Source organism: Nuphar pumila, chromosome 10, assembly GCF_984573655.1.
Source record: "Nuphar pumila chromosome 10, dmNupPumi1.hap1.1, whole genome shotgun sequence".
Taxonomy (NCBI): Eukaryota; Viridiplantae; Streptophyta; class Magnoliopsida; order Nymphaeales; family Nymphaeaceae; genus Nuphar; species Nuphar pumila.
Genome location: NC_143258.1, coordinates 89,525,408 through 89,548,194, shown reverse-complemented (window position 1 = coordinate 89,548,194; position 22,787 = coordinate 89,525,408). Strand labels below are relative to the sequence as shown.

The 22,787-nt window shown below is 36.3% G+C and overlaps 1 protein-coding gene across 1 annotated transcript in view; it reads left to right on the top strand.

Moving 5' to 3' along the window:
* Nucleotides 1-472: 472 nt before the first annotated feature.
* Nucleotides 473-22,787, top strand: part of LOC149827273 (protein SHOU4-like) — a 35,495-nt gene continuing 13,180 nt past the window's right edge. The window contains exon 1 of the mRNA XM_090019240.1: nucleotides 473-1,309. Within this exon, the coding sequence (XP_089875366.1) occupies nucleotides 473-1,309 (837 nt within the window). The remainder of the gene's footprint in view (nucleotides 1,310-22,787) is intronic.

Sequence of the window (22,787 nt, the reverse complement as noted above, 5' to 3'; positions counted from 1 at the left end):
TAGGTGTCGTCATTTTCGGTTGATTATCATGAATCCTTGAAGATGGGTATCGGAGTCCTCTGTTTAAGTTGTTCATGAATGATTGAATTTCAGAGAAGTTTGCAGCTTTTTTAGATAAATAGATCTGTTCAATGTCAATGCCGTATGTTATGTAGTTCAGAGGCTTTTATTTTTGGTACTCTAGTGATTGTTTGAGAACCTGATGTTTCTTTGCTTTTTCCTTCCTTTCCTTTTCTCTGAATTTGATGACTTTTGTAAGTGGCATTGTCAAAATTATGTCAATCATAAACTCCTCTTTCTTTCTCTTGTTTTGTGGCTGCAAGTGATGTGCATTGGTAATCTTTTAACAGGTGGGTGTTTTTCGCCATTGGTTGGATCAGTTCTTATTGAATTGGAATCGGTTGATCGAGGATAGTTTGGTGATTTGAAGACACAATCACCTGTTTTGAATTTAGATCGAAAAAACCAATAGATGGGTTCGAGATTCCCATCCCATCAGTTGAGCAATGGGCTGTATGTGTCGGGCCGTCCAGAACAGCCAAAAGAGAGGCAGCCCACCTTGACCTCCATTGCCATGCCCTATACTGGTGGAGACATTAAGAAATCCGGGGAGCTTGGGAAGATGTTTGATGTTCCCTTTGATGCCTCCAAGTCGAAGAAATCAGGCCCATTGTCTGGTAATGCTGCCGGTCGAGGCTCGTTTTCGACTTCAGGTCCATTGTCTTCTGGTGGTTCTGGCCCCAATTCGGTGCCTACTGTTGCAAGCATGAACAGACAGAGGTCCAATTCAGGCCCTCTTAATAAACATGGAGAATATGTGAAGAAGACTTCTGGTCCACTTAGGCAGAACTCCGGCCAGCTTGCCCCGGTGCTTCCTGCAACCGGGCTCATAACTTCAGGTCCGATCTCTTCAGGACCTCTGAACTCATCTGGCATGCCTCGGAAGATGTCAGGTCCTTTAGATTCTTCAGCACCTGCTAAACTCCCTAGCTTCTCAATTGCACATAATCAAGCTGTTACCAAGCTCACAGATGAAGAAGATTATTCTTTCAAGAGGAACTTCCCGAAGCCTATTCTGTGGTCTGTAATACTCTTGTTTGTGATGGGATTCATAGCTGGTGGATTCATCCTTGGAGCAGTGCACAATGGGATCCTACTCATTGTGGTGGTTATCCTCTTTGCAGCTGTCGCTTCAGTTTTCACTTGGAACTCGTGTTGGGGAAAAAGGTCTGTTACTGGTTTCCTTCCAGGTTATCCTGACGCAGAACTGCGGACTGCAAAAAATGGCCAATATGTCAAGGTTTCTGGGGTAAGGAATATTTCAATTACACCCTTTGTATTAATTAGAAATGTCCCCCTGATGCTTGAGTTAAATCCAGATTGCTGTATCACTACCCTCTGTAATGAAATCAAGAAGCCTCCACACACATCAAGCAAGAGGCTCAAACACACTCTCAAGTGGTTTCAAGAATAAAAAGCCACTAAGGGCCAATAAAGAACACACAAAGATAAAAAATCTAATCTTTAATGAACAATAGAATGCACACAAAATACATAGAATACAAGGGACTCAAGGTCCCATATTTATACACAAAAGGGGAAGTAAGGAGTTCCCAATATAGCTGTTGGGAGCTCCCAAAGGCTAGAATTCTAGTAGTTGGGGAGCCCCCAACAGTTATATTATCAAGGACAATAATGCCCTTGACAATATAACAAAGGTCAAACATAAAATTAAAGAAAGCAAATAAAAAAACAGTTTAGCCCCTAACGAGTGGTTCCTATTACAAGGGTCAAAAGACCAAAATACTCCTAAAGGATAAAACATATTACAGTCATATATATATATATATATATATATATATATATATAAGGAGCACCCATATTCTAACTCACGGAATCACAACCGAGAGTTTGCCAAGAAGGTGGAATATGGGCTATGTCACATAGACTCGGCTCCAAAGTCGACGCACCCGCGTCGACACGGGTGCGGCTCAGACTTGGTCAACCCGACCATGGGTGCGGTCAATGCACCTAGGGTCATTTTGGTCTATTTTTTTATTTTTTTTTAATTTTCTGGGCTACAGAATTTAAAAAAAAAATCGTGGGGGGGGGGGGGGGGAGGGGCGCTGCCCCCCTATAACCCCCCGTCCAGTATGGAAAAAAACCCTGAATCAGGCTTCACAACTCATCACCTGTCCTCTAATGGGCACAACTTTGACCGAGTCTTATATATATATACATATATAGCAGAATCCCCGTGTCCAAAATTTTTGAAATTGCGCCGCACCTGTGTCGCACCCGCACCCATGTGACATAGAACATGGGATAAGGTAGCACCTTAGTGAAGAAATTCATCAGTTGATACTCAGATGGTACATATGGTAAAGTGATGGTCTTCTTCAAGAATTTTTCACGAACATAATGACAATCCATTTTAATATGCTTTGTTTACTCATGAAGTGTATGATTGCTTGCAATATAGATGGTGTTCTTGTTATCACAACATAATATTGAGGGTTTAATTATGTAAACTCACAAGTCTTGCATTAATTGTCGCAACCACACCAATTCAGAAGTCGTAGTGGCCATGACACGATATTCGGCTTCTGTAAAGGACTGTGACACATTTTGTTGTTTTTTGCATTTCCAAGATTTGAAGGAATCACCTACAAAATACAAAATCCAGTGGTTAAGCAACGATCATTTACATTTCTTTCCCAATAAGAGTATGCAATAACATCTAAGAGGATGAAGATGATAAAAATAAACCATGATTAATGATATTTTTAACATGTTTAATTATCTTCATTACAACACTCATATGCATTGTAATGGGAGAATGCTGAAATTGACTAGCATCATGAATAGCATGACCAATATTAGGACGAATAATAAAAAGGTAAATTAGGGCGCCAATCATTTGGCGATATAGAGTTGGATTTTTCAGAGATTTTTCATCATCATTTTTGCATTGATAACCTCTGGTGTGTCAACTTTTTTTTCATCAATAAGACCTGACCTTTCAATTATCTTTGCTACATACTTAGTCGAAGTGAAAAAATACCCACGGGAAGAAAACCAAGATTTGTCATATCAAAGTTGTTGTTTAGAACATCTTTGATATGACTAACTCCTTGTTTATCACCTCATGTGATAATTATATCGTCCATATAGAAGAGTAAAATAACTATACCTGTATCAGAAGACTTAATAAACAATGCAGTATCAATATAACAAGATCTAAATCTTAGTTGAACCATCACATTGCCTAAATGATTATATCAAGCCTTAGGAGCTTGCTTTAGACTATACAAAGCCTTTCCCAGACGAAGAACTTTCTCTTGTATCAAACCTAACCCAGGAGGAGGTTTCATATATACTTTTTCATTAAGGGGTCTATTAAGAAAAACATTTTAACAACCATTTAAAAGATAGGACATTTTCTAATAGATGCTATAGTGATGAGAGTTCTAACTGTGGTTTACTAGGGCAAAGGTTTCTTCATAGTCTATTTCATATTCTTGACTAAACTCTAGCTATTAGCCTAGCATTGTATCTTTCTAGTATTCCATCATTCTTGGTTTTGATTTTGTACACTCATTTATACCCTATGGTTTTCTTTCCTATAGGTAAGGATTGAATCTCTCAGGTTTTAGTCTTTTCTAAAACTTCTAATTCATTATTCATGGTTTCAATCCATTCATGATGATTTTTGGCTTCACTACAGAAGGATGGTTCGACATAAGAGTAAATGGCCATAAGATAAGATCTATAATTGGGTTTAAATGACTCATAAGATACAAACCTACTAAGTGCTTGGGATATTCTCGTAGATCTTCTAACACTAGATTGATCTATGTCTTGGCTTTGGTAATACCTGTCTAATGTACATGGTGGATGGTCTTAAGTACAACGAGAATAAATTTGTATTTCATTGTGAGGTTCATCAATAGAAATATCACTTTCATGAACATCATGAGTGTCATCATTGTAACTCTCATGCACATCATGAATATCACTTTCATTTGCATAATCATCAACAATATCATGCTCAACAACATTATCATGCACTAAATTAAGCAAAAAGGAGTACTCACATGATTTCTTAGACTCAATTTTTCCAAAATCATTTTCCCTTTCAAGAAAAGTTATATTTTTTGAAACATAAAGTTTATCATTTCCAAATTTCCAATATGATAACACCTAAATCCTTTTTGGTTTTCGGCATAGCCTAAGAAAACACAAGGAATTGCTTTAACGGAAAGCTTATCATTTTTGTTAGAAAGGACAAAACATTTACAATCAATGATTCTCAATCTTTTATAATTGAGAGAGATTTTAAATAAATTTTCAATAGAAGAAATATTTTCAAGAATTGTAGAAGGCATTATATTAATCAAATAGATCGTTGTAAAAATGACTTTGGCCCAAAACCTTTTAAGAATATTTTTTAATATTAGAAGAGTTCTAATGGTTTCAATAATGTGTTTATGCGTTCTTTCGGCTAACCCATTTTGTTGTGGGGTGTAGGGGCAAGATCTTTGATAAATAATCCCTTATTGATCAAGGTCATTTCTAAAATCATTTGATAAAAATACCCCTTCGAAATCAGATCAAAATATTTTAATGGAAGCTTTAAATTGATTTTTGACATAACTATGATTTTTTTTAAAACAGTCAAATACTTTGGATTTGAGTCTAAGAAAATAAATCCATGTGTGCCTACTATGGTCATCTACAAATATAACATAGTAAGAAACTCTTCCTTTAGACATAATTGGTGTCGGTCCCCATACATCTAAATGTATTAACTCAAATGGTTCTTTAGATATAAAATGGCTAAGTCCAAAAGGTAGAGAGTTCATTTTTTCGAGAATACAATATTTACAAATCAAATCTCTTTTATTATAATTTTCAATAAAAGGGAATAAATAGATTTTTGACATACTTGGATGTCCTAATCTCCTATGCCAATTTTCAATATATTTATTTTCAACAAAATTACAAAAAACTTGATTGGATAGTTCTAAATTGGCCATATAATAGAGATTCTCTTATATGGTCTCTCCCAATCAGCTTCTCAAATTTGAGATCCTGTATCAAACAATCATTAAATAAAAATGTGACTTTACATCCATGGTCAATTATTTGAGAAATAGATAGGGGATTTAAATTTAGTTTAGGTACTACTCTAATGTTTGGAACATAAAATTTTTGGTTAATTTTAGAAGAGTTTTTCAAAGTTTCAAAACTTTTGATTTTCAAATATGTTTCATCAACGGTTGAAACATAAGAATCATTAGGGTTAATGTGACATTTGGATAGTATGGATTCATTAGGAGTCATCTGGAAAAAAAGCATCGGAATTAAGAATCCAATAATTCTTACCGAGGTCCACTCATGTTAAGATGGTCGTACCGAAAAGAGAAGAAGCTTGAGCCTTGAATAGTGGTTAAAGAACTTTTATGAGTTGAGCAAGTGACATTTTTTGAGCTTTCATCTACACCACCCTTTTCGCTAGATGGCCTCATAGAGGTAACTCTCTTTTCATCTCTTTGATCTTCTCTTCTCCTCTTTGGGCAAAATGACTTGATGTGACCTGGCTTATTGCAAAAGTGGCATATTATCTTACCATTTTTCTTGTATTCATAATCATTTGAACTTCTTTCAAAGTGAGGAGGCTTGTAAATCTTTGTGTGATTTTTGTGCCTTGACATAGCAAGCACCGATTCATCTTTGACAGAGGAGGATTTTTTCAATATATTTTCTTTCATAGTTAGTTCTTCTAGATTTTCAACTATGGAAGGAACACCTCCTCTATGAAGAAAGGTTGATTTAGTCCCTTCAAATTCGGGTCTAAGATCATTTACAAAGTGATAAAAATGCTAAGTGTTGATTTGTTCTTCACGAAACTCTATGTCAAGTGGACAATGCCACTTAGGCTCTAGGAGAGTTCATTCTTTCCAAAGGAGAGAAAGAGCATTGTAATATTATCATATGCCCATGTTTCCTTGGATCATGGTCCTCACTTTCTTTTGAGGTTACATACATGGGCTATATCCCTTAGGTAGTACATATTTTGGAGATACTTCCAAGCATCACTAGCAAACTCAAATTTTGCCAAACTAGAGCATTTTTTTATTTCAACATTATTAATGAGTCATCCCATGATTTTGGAATGACCCATCTTCTACTCCTTTCATCTATTTTCGTAGTCGGCAAATACTTTGTTCATTTTTTCTCCTTGAAACGCTATTTTTTTGTCGTTTGTATTCTTGGTAAGCATAAACTTTGGTTCTTTCTCATATCCGTCCACCAAGCTCCATAGACTTTATTCTCAATTTTTATGCTTCACTATGGATGGCCACATCACATAGTTTGTGTCATTGAGTCTCACGGGCACGATGACAATCACTTCTCGTTCATCCTTCATAGATACAAGAAGAGAAAGAGATAGAGATAGAGAGGGAAAATGAGAGAATGGAAGTAGAGTTCTTTTGGATACTACGAGTCCACGATCTTATGTCCACACGAACAAGCTTCACCAAGATCAAAATTGTGATGGCTTTGATACCATGTAATGAAATCAAGAAGCCTCCATACACCTCAAGCAAGAGGCAGAAACACACTCTCAAGTGGTTCCAAGAATAAAAAGCCGCCGCTAAGGGCCAATAAAGAACACACAAAGATAAAAAATATAATATTTATTAAACAATAGAATGCTCACAAAATGCATAGAATACAAGGGACTCAAGGTCCCATATTTATACACAAAAGGGGAAGTGAGGGTGATGAAACCGACTATGGAGGTTGATTCACAAGCACAACTACACTTTAATTTTCTAATGCAGAAGCGATTTGGATTTTTAAAACAAGGTGCCAATTTTGAAAATATTTTTCAAATTCTATGTGGTAATCAAATTTGTTCGCATACGGTCTATCCAATATATATATAGTGTCGAATGTGACCTGCAATAAGAACACTCCAATATTCCATTCTCCAACTTTCACCGAACTCCAATATCACAAATAAGATTGACACTTCAATGACGATTCAAATAAATACCTTGAATGTGCAAGAAACAACTATTTTAGTCAACTAAACAATGCAAGCAGTTAAAATATATCGATTCAGTTGATATTATGCGGAGGCAACTAGTGGATAAAAACACTAAAATGACTGAGGTTTTGTGGGTCACTGCAGGACCAACAGATTGGTCGATGGTGTGAAAATGTCTATAAAGAGACAATCTATGTACATGCACAAACACTTCACAAAAGATGTGCACGAAGGCACTCACACAACACTTGAACAACTACGCACAAATGCGTAAAAATAGTAAACATGCTCTAAAGCATGTGAATCAATAAAAAAAGAGAATGCTTGAGACTCTCAAGCTTGACTAATACAAGGGGAGAACACCCCTATTTATACATGCAAGAGGAGCCACATGGGGGGCTCCCAAAGGAGTCGTTGGGGAGCCCCGAACAGTCATATTTGTGACCGTTGGGGGGCCCCAACGACTCTATTGGGAGGCCCCCAAGGTGGTGTGATATCCAATATTGAAAAAAGAAAAAGAAGAATAAAGAAAAATAAATAAAGAAAAAAATACAAGCAATATTCCAAGGGGAATATACGCAAAAGATGAAATTACAAAAATACCCTTTTCGGGTATTATGAATGATATATATATACATAGAGATACGTATACATACATAGTATATCTCTCTCTCTCTCTCTCTCTATATATATATATATATATACAATGATGATTTTGAATTACATTTTAACACCCCCCTCAAACTTACGGTGCGATAACCACAAGTTTGCCAAGAAGGAAATGAAATATGGGCGAGCAAAGTGCCTTGATAAAGAAGTCTGCCACTTGGTATTCATACGTCATGTACGGTAGATCAATGACCTTCTTTAAGTATTCTTCCATAACATAGTGGCAGTTCATCTCTATGTGTTTTGTTCGCTCATGAAAGGTGTGATTCTTGGCAATATAAATTACACTCCTGTTGTCGCAGCATAACTTTGTTGGTTCTTTAATAAAAACTCCCATATCTTCTAAAAGGCGCCGAATTCATACAATTTTCATGGTAGTGGATGTCATGGTTCTATATTCTGCTTCTGTGAAAGACAGAGAGACCTTCTGTTGATTTTTACATCGCCAAGAAATTAGTGACTCACCTAGAAAGACACAAAAGCCAGTGGTGGAGTGACGGTTATTAGAGTCACCTTCCCAATCTGAATCAGTATAAGAAATTAACTTTAATTCAGAAGAAGAAGATAAAAATGCTCATTTATTTATGGTTCTCTTTAGATATCTGATGATGCGAAGAACATCACTCATATGAACGCTTGTGGGAGCATGCTGGAACTGACATGCTATGTGAATAGCATGTGACAAATCAGGCCAAGTGATGCTAAGGTACATCAATTAGCCTACCAATTGCCTATAAGGAGTAAGATCAGTTAGAGAAACTCTGTCATCAATCTTCATTTTTGAGCCCACTATTTCAGGAGTTTCACAGATTTTGTCATAAAAAATTCCTGACCTGTCAATAATCTCACAAGCAAGTTTAGATTGAGATAAAAAATAACCGCGTGGAGAATAAACAACTTCAATTCCTAGAAAATATGTCAAAAATCCCAAATCTGACATCTCAAATTTTGAACTCAAGACGAACTTAATACCCTTGACTCCTTGAACATCATCACCTGTGATTAACATATCATCAACATAAAGTAATAATATCACAATCCCTGCATAAGATTTTCTAGTAAATAATGCAGTATCAGTATAACAAGAAAAAAATGTATTTTTTAGCATTATACTTTTAAATCTATCATACCAGGCTTTGGGAACCTGTTTCAAACCATAGAGGGTTTTTTGAAAGCGAAAAACTTTATCTTTAGGAATCTTTATGCCGGGTGGGGCATCCATATAAACTTCTTCGTTAAGATCACCATTTAAAAAAGTATTTTTCACATACATTTGAAAAATATTCAAGTTATTTATACACGCAATAGTAATAAAACATCTAACTGTAACCGTTCGGGCTAAAGGAGCAAAAGTTTATTCATAATTAATATTATATTCTTGGTCATATCCTTTTGCAACTAGGCGAGCTTTGTATCTCTCCAGAGATCCATCTCTCTTAGTCTTAACCTTAAATACCCAACGACAACCTATGGTTTTCTTTCTAATAGGTAGAGTTTGGAATTCCTATGTCTCAGCTTTCCTAAGAGCATTGAGTTCATTTTGCATAGCTTTTTGCCATTCTATACATTTTTTAGCTTGTTCAAAATTTCTTGGTTCAAAGTAAGAATGAATAACACTAAGACAAGCCCTATATCTGGGTGAAAACGAATCAAGGGAGACAAATCAAGATGGTGGTCTCCTATTTCTTTCAGATCTTCTGTGTTCAGGAGTGGGAGCAGACTCATTGTATTGATCAATAGCACTTCTGAAAGTATCTCGATTTCTACGAGAATAGGTTATTGGGTCACTTGAAATTCTGCCTTCTTGGATATTGGGTGAGTTAAGTTCATAAATATCTACTCTATTTTCCCCATCATGATTTGATGATACTTCATCATCAATAAACATATCATCATTAGTAGACAATAAGTCAAATAAGAAGGAATAATCAATATTTTCCTGGTGAGAAACATTTCTTTTAAATCCGCTCTCATTTACTAAGAAAGTCACATTTCCTGAGACATAACTTATTATTTCTAGGATAATAACATCGAAACCCTTTTTGAGTTTCGGAATATCCAAGAAAGACGCAAGGAATAGCCTTGTGAGAGAGTTTGTCATTCTTATCAGTAAGTATAAAACACTTACAACCAAAGACGCGTAACCTATTATAATCAGGTTCCATCTTATGTAAAACTTTAAAAGGAGAGATTTTTCTCAAATATCTAGAAGGTAAGCAATTTATGAGATATACAGAAGCAAGGGCGGCCTCGGCCTAAAAGTTTTTAGGAATATTTTGAGATATAAGAAGGATTCTAGTGTGTTAAAATGTATACTCAAAAACCTTATTGTAAGTATAAATATATATACTTATATACATAGAGATACGTATACATATGTTATATGTATACGTATCTCTATATATAAGTATATATATTTATACATTTTCCCCTTTTTTTACCCGAAAAGGGTATTTTAGTCCTTTTACTGTTTTGCGCATATTCCAATTGAAATATGTTGTAACTTTTTTCTTTATTTTTTAATTTCTTTATTTTTTATTTTTTTATTTTTTGTAATTTCAAAAAGGTGCCTTGGGGGTCTCCCTAATAGAGTCGTTGGGGAGCCCCCAACGGTCACAATTGTGACCGTTGGGAGCTCCCCAACGACTCCTTTGGGGAGCCCCCTTGCACCTCCCATTTCTTGTATAAATAGGGGTGTTCCCCCTTGTAAATCTAGAAGCTTGAGAGTCTCAAGCATTTCCTCTTTTTTATGAAACACATGCATTATTGCATGTTTATTATTTTTACGCTTTTCGCGTATTGTGTTCAAGTGTTGTGAAAGTGCCTTCGTGCACTTCTTTTTTAAAGTATTTATGCTTGTATGCGTATTGTCTCTTCGTAGACAATTTTATATGGTATCAGAGCTCGGTTGGTGATTAAGGATCGTGGGATTCTTCTTTTTTCGAGTGCCTCAAAAACCGTGCCTTCGGATTCTTGGAAGTTGAAGTGGTGGATCTTGCCTCTCAAATATTTTAGAAGGAGCTTGTGCAAGCTAGAAGTTGAAACATTGTGTTGGTACGCCTCCTTCTCTTTTTCTTTACTCCTTAATGGGTGAAAAAGAGTCTCACTTCGCCCTTGGCTTCAAGTTGAATGGGTCCAACTACCATATTTGTGCCGGGAACATGGAGGCTCACATAAAAGGTAAAGGATTATGGGGTTATGTGCAAGGCTCTATTCCGGAATCGGAACCCAAAATAACCGTGATGGACGGAAATGAAATCAAGGTTCTTGAGGGAGAGGAAAGGGTCAAAGCTCTTGAAGAATACTCCAAGAAGCACGACGAATGGGAAATGAAGAACTTCAAGATTCTTTCTTGGTTCTTCGCATTCGTCGAAACAAAGATTAATGCCAACATTATCAAGTTCAAGAAAGCATCCGAAGCTTGGCATTATCTCGAGAAAATGTATACATCAAGAGATCTATCCCATAAGTATTACCTTCAAAAGAAGGCCCTCTCCCTTACTCAAGGTGAAATGTCCATTAGGGAATATTATGCCGACCTCTCCTCCATTTGGGATGAGCTCTCCATGCTTGAACCAAAATGGAGTGGAGAGGCAATTGAACTCCGCCACAAGCAACTTGAAGAAGATCGGTTCTTTAATTTTTTGAATGGGTTAAGACCGAAATTTGAGCAAATAAGGTCATCTCTTTTATCCTCATTTACTCCTCCATCTCTTGAAGATGTTCTCACCAAATTAAGTGGTGAGGAAACTCGTATGAGCTTATGTAAACAAGGATCAAATGTTCTTGTGGTTCCTTGTAATCATGAAGAAAACAATGAGGTCAATGCTGTATCAAGACCCGGAAATAATGTAAAGACCTATCGCCCTCCTCATTTCAAATTCCAAAATCAAGGAGGAGATGGTGGACAAAGAGGAAAAAGAGACTATAGCAAGACTATTTGTCACTTTTATAAGGAACCGGGGCATATCAAGCCCGTATGTCCCAAATGGAAGAGGCTTCTCGCTATGGCCACCACCGGTGTACCACAAAAGGAAGAGGCATCATCAAGTGGGTCACTCTCGTTGAATCAAATAGTGGAAGCCCTTCAACCTCTTCTCAAGGGAGCTACATCCGGTGCCGCCGTGTCTACCTCTTCCATTCCAGGTAAAGTCTTTTGGCTTTTGGACTCAGGTGCATCTTTTCATATGTCCCCAAACATGTTTTCACTTTCCGATTTTTCAAAAAATGTTTCTCCATCCTTTGTTTCCACTGCGGATGGAACCTCTCTTGAAATTAAAGGAATAGGTAATTTTGAAAATCAAAGTTTTTCCATTCCAAAAATTAGATTTATACCTAAACTTAACTTAAACCTTCTCTCTGTTTCTCAACTCTCAGACCATGGATGCGATATTAAATTTTCATGTGACAAATGTTTAATACAGGATCGCCGGTCCGGGAAATTGATTAGGGAAGGCTTTAGAAAATGAAACTTATACTATATGGAATCTCTCCAAGTTCCAAAATCATTTTTTAATGTTGCCTGGAACAAAGATATAAACATATGGCACAAAAGACTTGGTCATCCTAATGCCACCAAGTTATCTTATTTACATTTTGCGAAGGATTTATGTAAAGGTTCATTTTCCTGTAATGATTGTATTCTCGGAAAAATGCAAAGTTTACCGTTTAAGCAAAGAACTATGTTATCATCTAAGACCTTCGAAATTGTTCATTCCGATGTTTGGGGACCCGCACCTGTTGTTTCAAAAGGAGGTTTTTCTTACTATGTTATTTTTGTGGATGATTTCTCCGGGTATTCATGGATCTATTTCCTAAAGTACAAACATGAAGTTTTTACATGTTTTAAAACCTTCCATTTAATGATCAAGAATCAATTCAATAGTAATATAAAGATTTTTAGAAGTGACTCTGGAGGAGAATATCTCTCCAACCAATTTAAAACATATCTTGAGGATCACAGAATTATTCATTAAAGGTCTTGTCCTAAAACCCCTCAACAGAATGGATTGGCCGAAAGAAAACATAGGCATATCATTGAGACCACTAGGACCCTGCTTATTTCTCAAAATATTCCTAAGAACTTTTGGGCTGAAGCAGCCCTCGCTTCTGTTTATCTGATAAACCGCTTACCATCTAGGATATTAGGAAAAATATCCCCTTTTGAGATCTTATATAAACTTGAACCTGATTATAATAGGTTACGTGTTTTTGGGTGTAAATGTTTTATTCTTACGGATAAAAATGACAAGCTCTCTCCCAAAGCTATCCCCTGCGCCTTTCTTGGGTATTCCGAAACTCAAAAAGGATTTCGTTGCTATGATCTTCGAGATGATAAGTTATATGTTTCTAGAAATGTAACGTTCTTAGAAAATGAGAGTGGATTTGAAAAAAATGTTTCTCAACAAGAAAATTTTGATTACTCATTCCTTTTTGATTTATTGGCTAGTAATGATGATATATCTAGTGATGATGATGTATCATCAAATCACGATGAGGAAATTGATGGTGATGTCGAAGAACATAACCCTCTCAATGATCAAGAAAACAGGATTTTAAGTGATCCGATAACCTACTCCCGTAGAAACCAAGACACCTTTAGAAGTGCCATTGACCAATATAGTGAGCTTGTACCTACTCTCGATCACAGGAGATCTGAGAGGAATAGGAGACCGCCAACTCGTTTTGTCTCTTTTGATTCATTTTTACCCCGGTATAGGGCTTGTCTTAGTGCCATTCACTCTTATTTTGAGCCAAGAAATTTTGAAGAAGCTAAAAAATGTATAGAATGGCAAGAAGCCATGCAAAAAGAACTTAGTGCTCTCAAAAGTGCTGAAACTTGGGATTTCCAAACCCTACCCATAGGAAAGAAAACTATAGGTTGTCGATGGGTTTTTAAAGTTAAAACTAAAAGCGACGGATCCCTGGAAAGGTATAAAGCTCGCTTAGTTGCAAAAGGGTATGGGCAAGAGTATGAAATTGATTATGAAGAAACCTTTGCTCCTGTAGCCCGAATGGTTACAGTTAGATGTCTCATTACCATTGCATCTATTAAAAAATGGAATATTTTTCAAATGGATATGAAAAATACTTTTTTAAATGGTGAACTTAACGAAGAAGTGTATATGGAAGCCCCACCAGGCATGACGATTTCTAAAGATAAAGTTCTTCGTCTTCGAAAGGCTCTTTATGGTTTGAAACAGGCCCCCAAAGCCTGGTATGACAGATTTACCAGTGTAATGCTGAAAAATGGTTTCTCCTCATGTTATACTGACACTGCTTTATTTACTAGGAAATCTAAAGCAGGGATTGTAATATTGTTACTATATGTTGATGACATGTTGATTACAGGTGATGATGTTCAAGAAGTCAAGGGTATTAAGTCCGTCTTGACTTCAAAATTTGAGATGTCAGACTTAGGTTTTCTGACATATTTTCTTGGAATTGAGGTTGCCTATTCGCAACGTGGTTATTTTCTATCTCAGTCTAAACTTGCTTGTGAGATTATTGACAGATCAGGAATCTCTTATGACAAAGTATGCGAAACTCCTGAAGTTGTGGGAGCCAAAATGAAGATTGACGATGGTGTTCCTCTAACCGATCCTACTCCCTACAGGCAGTTGGTAAGTTCTTTAATGTATCTTAGCATTACTCGACCTGATTTGTCACATGCTATACACATCGCCAGTCAGTTCCAGCATGCTCCTACAACCGTTCATATGAGTGTTGTGCTTCGCATTATCAGATACTTGAAGGGAACGGTGAATAAGGGAGTATTCCTATCCTCTTCTTCTGAATTAAAATTGCTTGCTTATACTGACTCAGATTGGGGAGGTGACCCTAGTAATCGTCACTCCACCACTGGCTTTTGTATTTTCTTAGGAGAATCTTTGATCTCATGGCGATGTAAAAAGCAACAGAAGGTCTCCTTATCATCCACTGAAGCCGAATACAGAGCCATGGCATCTACCACCATGGAAATAGTATGGATTAGACGCCTTTTGGAAGATATGGGAGTAGTTGTCAAAGAACCAACAAAGCTTTGCTGTGACAAAAAAAGTGCAATTTACATTGCCAAGAACCACACATTTCACGAGCGAACAAAGCATATAGAGATGGACTGCCATTATGTCAGGGAAGAATACTTGAAGAAGGTCATTGATCTACTATACGTGATGTCTGAGTATCAACTTGCAGACTTCTTCACAAAAGCACTTTGTTCGCCTAGATTTCATTTCCTTCTTGACAAACTTGCGGTTATCACACCGTAAGTTTGAGGGGGGGTGTTAAAATGTATACTCAAAAACCTTATTGTAAGTATAAATATATATACTTATATACATAGAGATACGTATACATATGTTATATGTATACGTATCTCTATATATAAGTATATATATTTATACATTTTCCCCTTTTTTTACCCGAAAAGGGTATTTTAGTCCTTTTACTATTTTGCACATATTCCAATTGGAATATGTTGTAACTTTTTTCTTTATTTTTTAATTTCTTTATTTTTTATTTTTTTCCTTTTTGTAATTTCAAAAAGGTGCCTTGGGGGTCTCTGTTAAAATGTAAAACTGTACATATATGTATATATAATAATATTATATTATTATATATATATATAAATACATTTTTCATTTCTTTCTTTTCTGTAATTTTTTTCCTTTATTTTTATTTTTTGTCTTTATGTCATCTAGTTCAGTTTGAACTAGAATGACTGTTGCTAGTCAAGTCCGGTCCAGACTTGACTAGCAATAGAACTGTTGGACTGACACATTCCAACAGCTCTAAATAGAGCTGTTGGACTGTGCCCAACAGCTCTATTGAGTCCTCTTTCAGCTGTGTATATAAAGGGGTGCAGCCCCTCTTGTATTTTACTCCAATGCTTCTTAAGCAATTGGTTTTTCATATCAATAAAGAATACATTTTTATTTTTATTTTGTTTCCAGTTATACCCTTTTTAAGGGTTATGCTTTAGTGTCATTCTTGACACTTGCTCTTGTTAATCTAAGCTCGTGTTTCGAAGATCCCCATTTCATTTCATGGTATCAGAGCCGCGGAAGTACTAAATCTTGAGGAAAAGCTGCCTCGGTTTCTGTGCCCATTTGCAAAAGTGTTCGCCACTTGAAGAGAAGTGTTTTATCACTTCATTGGAGAAGATTTCACATCTTGTTGTATTGTTTTTTTTTCTTTCTTTTTCATTTTCCTTCTTGTTTCTCTTCTATCCCTATTCTTTCTCTCCTTGTAATCGATGGATGACAATGATAAAGTCACCATCATGCCTATGAAACTAAGCGATACGAACTATGTAACATGGGCTTCAATCATGAAGCACCATATATGGGGAAAAGGCTTATGGGGGATTGTGGATGGTTCTGATTCGGAACCTAAGCTATCTCTTACTAAAAAGGAGGGAGATAAAGAGGTCCCTCTATCGGAAGAAGAGAAAATCAAGGCTATTGCCTCATACGAGAAGAAATGGAAAGAATGGAGAATATCTCATGCGAAGATAATGTCATGGCTTATCAATAGTGTTGACATTAAAAAATGCTCAAGTCTTGCAAAATTTGATCATGCCGATAAGGCATGGGAATACCTTAAGAATATGTATTCCCTTAAAGATATTGCACACGTGTGCAACCTCCAAGAAAAAGTTCGAATGATGACACAAGGAGACAAAACTATTCGTGAATATTACAATGGGTTGTCCGAACTTTGGGAAGAACTTTCCCTTTTAGAACCAAAGTGGCATTGTGCCGAAGACATCGAGCTTCGTCAGAAACAACTCGATGCCGAACATTTTTACCAGTTTATCACTGGATTAAGGCCGGAATTTGAAACCACTAAATCGTCCCTACTTCACCGGGGAAAAATTCCTTCTATTGTTCAAACTATTGAAGAGTTAACAATGGAAGAAAATCGTCTCCGGAAAGGTTCTTTAAAAATTAAAGATGATTCTGTTTTAGCCGTGTCTAGACCAGGGAATCATGTTCGATCATATAGCCTCCTCACTTTAACCGACAAAATGGTGACTATGATAAGAAGAAAGTTATTTGTCATCACTGTCATGAACCGAGACACTATAGGCCACAATGTCCCAAACTTAAGGAGCTGAGAGAAAAAAGAGCTGCAATTGCTGGATCGGAGCCTAAAGATCAGGATGCACCAGTTTCCCTGGCCCAACTAATGGAGATTCTTCAGCCTCTCATCAAAGGTGCCTCTTCCTCATCTGAAGCTTCAACCGGCGCAGCAGCCTCATCTTTTTCTGATCTAGGTAAAATTTCTTGGCTTCTTGACTCTGGTGCATCTTTTCATATGACCCCAAATAATCAAAGTCTATCCAAATGTGTTAAAAATAAAACAAGTGTGTCAAAGGTCTTTACTGCTGATGGGACTTCTCTTGAAATAGAAGGAATAGGAAATTTTGAAAAAATTTATAAAACAAAAAATTTTTTTATTCCAGAAATTAAACATGTTCCCAAATTAAATTTAAATCTTTTATCTGTATCTCAAATTTCTGATTATGGGTGTAATATTTCTTTTTCTTCTCATGGTTGTTGGGTACAGGATCGCCAGTCAGGCAAGATGATTGGGGAAGGCCATAGAGAAGGAGGACTCTATTACATGGATTTTTTGGAAATGCCGAAGAAAGCTTTTTGTTATAATATTCAAAAAATAGAGTTGGAACTGTGGCATAAGAGACTTGGTCACCCACATATAGCCAAAATCCAACATTTTCCAAATCTAGGAAAATTTTGTAACTCTGAATCATTTGATTGTAAAGATTGTATTCTCGGCAAAATGAAAAGATTACCATTTCAGAACAGAACCTTTTTCTCTTCAAGACCACTTGAATTAATACACTCGGATGTTTGGGGTCCTGCACCAGTAATTTCTAAAGGAGGATTTGTTTACTATGTTATTTTTGTCGATGATTTCTTCCGACATACGTGGATGTACTTTCTCAAACATAAGTCTGAAGTATTTTCATACTTTCAAACTTTTCATAATATGGTTAAAAACAAGTTTCAAAATGATATTACTATTTTTCGCACAGATTCAGGGGGAGAGTTCTTATCCACAGATTTTCAAAATTATCTTAAATTGCATGGCATCACACATCAAAGATCTTGTCCTTATACACCTCAACAAAATGGACTGGCAGAACGAAAACATCGCCATATTATAGAAACCACTAGGACTTTATTAATAGCAAATCAAGTCCCGAAAGACTTTTGGGCAGAAGCTGCCTTAACTGCCACATATCTCATTAATAGGATGCCATCTTCTTCGTTACAAAATATCACTCCCATTGAAAAACTTATGAACATTTCTCCAGACTACTCTAGACTAAGAATATTTGGGTGCAAATGTTTCATATTTACTGACAAAAATGATAAACTTTCCCCTCGTGCGATTCCCTGTGCCTTTTTAGGATATGCTGAAAACCAGAAAGGTTATAGATGTTTTGACTTCAAAAATAATAAACTATATGTGTCTAGAAATGTTTCCTTTCTTGAAAAGGAGAGCTTCTTTGATTTTAGAAAATTAAAAGACGTCACTGAGTACTCCTTTTTGCTAGATCTAACATCAACATCTAATGAATATGACCTTGACTGTAACTTTGATGATGATCAAAGAATTATTGATCTTAATGTTGAAAATGAAGAAGTTCATAGAGATACTAGTATTCAATATTCCAGGCGACAAGAGTCTAATCCTCCATGTGCACTTGAGAAATATTTTAACATTCCAACTAGACAATCAACCTCTAGGCCTCCAGGAAAGTTTGTATCATACGAGTCTTTCTCACCCACATATAGGGCAGTTATTGCATTAATTCACTCATATGAAGAACCATCCACATATTTTCAAGCAAAAAATGATATCAAATGGATAGAAGCCATGAAAGCTGAATTAGATGCACTTGAAAAGGCTTCTACATGGAATATTCAAGATCTTCCTCCAGGGAAGAAAACTATAGGATGTCGATGGGTTTATAAAATTAAAACCAAGAGTGATGGTACTCTTGAAAGATATAAAGCCCGTTTAGTAGCCAAAGGTTATGCCCAAGAATATGGGATTGATTATGAAGAAACCTTTGCTCCGGTGGCTCGTATGACTACTGTCCGAACCTTAATTGCCTTAGCTTCTATCAAAAAATGGTCTATTTTTCAAATGGATGTCAAAAATGCTTTTTTAAATGGAAAGTTAGTTGAAGAAGTATATATGGAACCCCCTCCTGGTCTAAGTATTCCTAAGGGTAAAGTCCTTCGCTTAGAAAAAGCTCTTTATGGACTTAAACAAGCACCAAAAGCTTTGTATGATAGGTTTAGTCGTGTTATGATTGATATTGGTTTTCAATTCTGTTTAACTGACATTGCTTTGTTTATTAAGAATTCTGATGCAGAGATCATTGTGCTTCTTCTCTATGTGGATGATATGATCATCACCGGAAGTGATAAACAGGGAGTTGAAATAATCAAAACACTTCTTAATATTCATTTTGAAATGACTGATTTGGGCTTGTTGAGATATTTTTTAGGCATTGAAGTTGCTTATTCTCCTAGAGGATATTTATTATCTCAGACTAAATTTGCTTTTGATATTGTTTTCAGGTCTGGTATTACTGATGATAAGAAAGTCGACACTCCAGAAGTTGTTAATGTTAAAATGAAGATTGATGATGGAGAACTTCTTGCAGACCCTACTCCTTACAGACAGCTTGTCGGGGCACTTTCCTATCTATCCATTACCAGACCAGATATAGCACATGTTGTTCATACAGCAAGTCAATTTCAACATGCTCCTACTTCTGTTCATATGGGAGCAGTCATGCGTATTATCAGATACATAAAGTCCTCTCTTTCACGAGGACTTTTCTTATCTTCCTCCTCTTCTCTTGATTTAATTGCATATACTGATGCTGATTGGGGAGGTGATCCCAATAACAGACACTCAACCACTGGCTTTTGTGTCTTTTTAGGGGAATCATTAATCTCGTGGAGGTGTAAAAAGCAGCAGAAGGTATCTCTCTCATCCACCGAAGCTGAATACAGAGCCATGGCAACCACGACCATGGAAGTAGTTTGGCTCCGACGACTGCTTGCTGACATGAGAGTTGAAGCAACAAAGGCTTCACAAATGTGTTGTGACAACAAAAGTGCGATCTACATTGCCAGTAACAGAACATTCCACGAACGCACCAAACACATTGAAATGGATTGTCACTACGTCAGAGAGGAATATCTACACGGGATAATTGATCTGCCATATGTCACTTCAGAATATCAGTTAGCAGACTTCTTTACAAAGCCTCTCGCTGCTCCCCGATTTCACTTTCTCTTAGACAAACTTTTGCTCATTGTACCGTAAGTTTGAGGGGGAGTGTTAAAATGTAAAACTGTACATATATGTATATATAATAATATTATATTTTATATATATATAAATACATTTTTCATTTCTTTCTTTTCTGTAATTTTTTTCCTTTATTTTTATTTTTTGTCTTTATGTCATCTAGTTCAGTTTGAACTAGAATGACTGTTGCTAGTCAAGTCCTGTCCAGACTTGACTAGCAATAGAGCTGTTGGACTGACACAGTCCAACAGCTCTTAATAGAGCTGTTGGACTGACACATTCCAACAACTCTAAATAGAGTTGTTGGACTGTGCCCAACAACTCTATTGAGTCCTCTTTCAGCTGTGTATATAAAGGGGTGCAGCCCCTCTTGTATTTTACTCCAATGCTTCTTAAGCAATTGGTTTTTCATATCAATAAAGAATACATTTTTATTTTTATTTTGTTTCCAGTTATACCCTTTTTAAGGGTTATGCTTTAGTGTCATTCTTGACACTTGCTCTTGTTAATCTAAGCTCGTGTTTCGAAGATCCCCATTTCATTTCAGTCTCCCCAATAGAGTCATTGGGGAGACCCCAACGGTCACAATTGTGACCATTGGGAGCTCCCCAACGACTCCTTTGGGGAGCCCCCTTGCACCTCCCATTTCTTGTATAAATAGGGGTGTTTCCCCTTGTAAATCTAGAAGCTTGAGAGTCTCAAGCATTTCCTCTTTTTTATGAAACACATGCATTATTGCATGTTTATTATTTTTACGCTTTTTGCGTATTGTGTTCAAGTGTTGTGAAAGTGCCTTCGTGCACTTCTTTTTTAAAGTATTTATGCTTGTATGCGTATTGTCTCTTCATAGACAATTTTACACTAGTGGTCTCAATGATGTGTCTATATTTCTTTTCGGCCAACCCATTTTGTTGAGGGGTTTTAGGACAAGACCTTTGGTGAATAATACTACTATCCTCAAGATATTTTTTGAATTCATTGGAGAGATATTCTCCTCTAGAATCACTTCTAAATATCTTTATGTTGCTTTTGAATTGATTCATGATCATTACGTGAAAGGATTTGAAGCACGAAAATACTTCATACTTATACTTGAGAATATAAATCCATGAATATCTAGAAAAATCATCCACAAAGATTACATAGTAAGAAAAACCTTCTTTTGAAACAACTGGTGCAGGTCCCCAAACATTTGAATAAACAATTTTGAAAGGTTCAGAAGAGAACACAGTTCTTTGCTCAAAAGGTAAACTTTACATTTTTCCGAAAATACAATCATTACAAAAAAATGAACTTTTACAGAGATCTTTTACAAAATATAAATAAGACAACTTGGTGATATTAGGATGACCAAGTCTTTTGTGCCACACATTTACATCTTTATGTCGGGCAACGTTACAAAAAATTTTTGTAATTTGAAGAGATTTCATATAGTATAAGTCTTCCATTCTTAAAGCCTTCCCCAATCAATTTCCCAGACCGACGATCCTGTATTAAACATTTATCAAACGAAAATTTAATATCGCAACTATGGTCCGAGAGTTGAGAAACATAGAGAAGGTTTAAGTTAAGATAAGGTATAAATCTGATTTTTGGAATAAAAAAATATTGAGTTTCAAAATTTTCTATGCCTTTAATTTCAACAGAGGTTCCATCCGTAGTGGAAACAAAAAATGTTGAAATATTTTTTGAATAATCGGAAAGAGAATATATGTTTGAGAACATATGAAAATATGCACCGGAGTCCAAAAGCCAAGAAACTTTACCTGGAGGAGAAGAAGTAGATACGACGACACCGGAGGTAGCTCCCTTGAGGAGAGGTTGAAGAGCTTCCACTATTTGATTTAGTGAAAGAGATCCACTTGAAGATGATGCCTCCTCCTTTTGCGGTGGTGGCCATGGCTAGGAGGCTCTTCTATTTGGGGCATATAGGTTTGATATGCCCCGGTTTTTTATAAAAATGGCAAATTTTTTTGCTATAGTCCTTCTTTCCCCCTTGCCCACTATTTTCTTCCTGATTTTGTGGTTTGAAATGAGGACGAGAGGTTTTTACATTGTTTCCGGTTCTTGATACGACATCGACCCCATCATTTTCTTCATAATTAGAAGGAACGACAAGTACATTTGATCCTTGTTTACTTATACCCATACGGGTCTCTTCACCACTTAATTTGGTGAGAACATCCTCAAGAGAGGGAGGAGTAAATGAGGATAAAAGAGACGACCTTATTTGCTTAAATTTGGGCCTTAGCCCATTCAAAAAGTTGAAAAAACGGTCTTTTTCAAGTTACTTGTGACGGAGTTCAATTGCTTCTCCACTCCATTTTGGTTCGAGCATAGCAAGCTCATCCCAAATAGAAGAAAGGTCGGCAAAATATTCTCTAATAGTCATATTGTCTTATTGAAGAGTAAGAGCTTTCTTTTGAAGATAGTATTTATGGGAAGGATCCCTTGAGGTATACATCTTTTCAAGATAATGCCATGCTTCCGGAGCTTTCTTGAACTTAATAAGATTGGCATTAGTCTTGGTTTCAACCGACGAAAAAATCCAAGAAAGAATCTTAAAATTCTTAATTTCTCATTCGTCATGTTTCTTGAAATAATCCTCAAGTGCTTTTGTTCTTTCATCCTCTTCAAGAACCTTGATTTCTCCATCTTTAACAATAGTAATTTTCGGTTCGGGTTCCGAGAT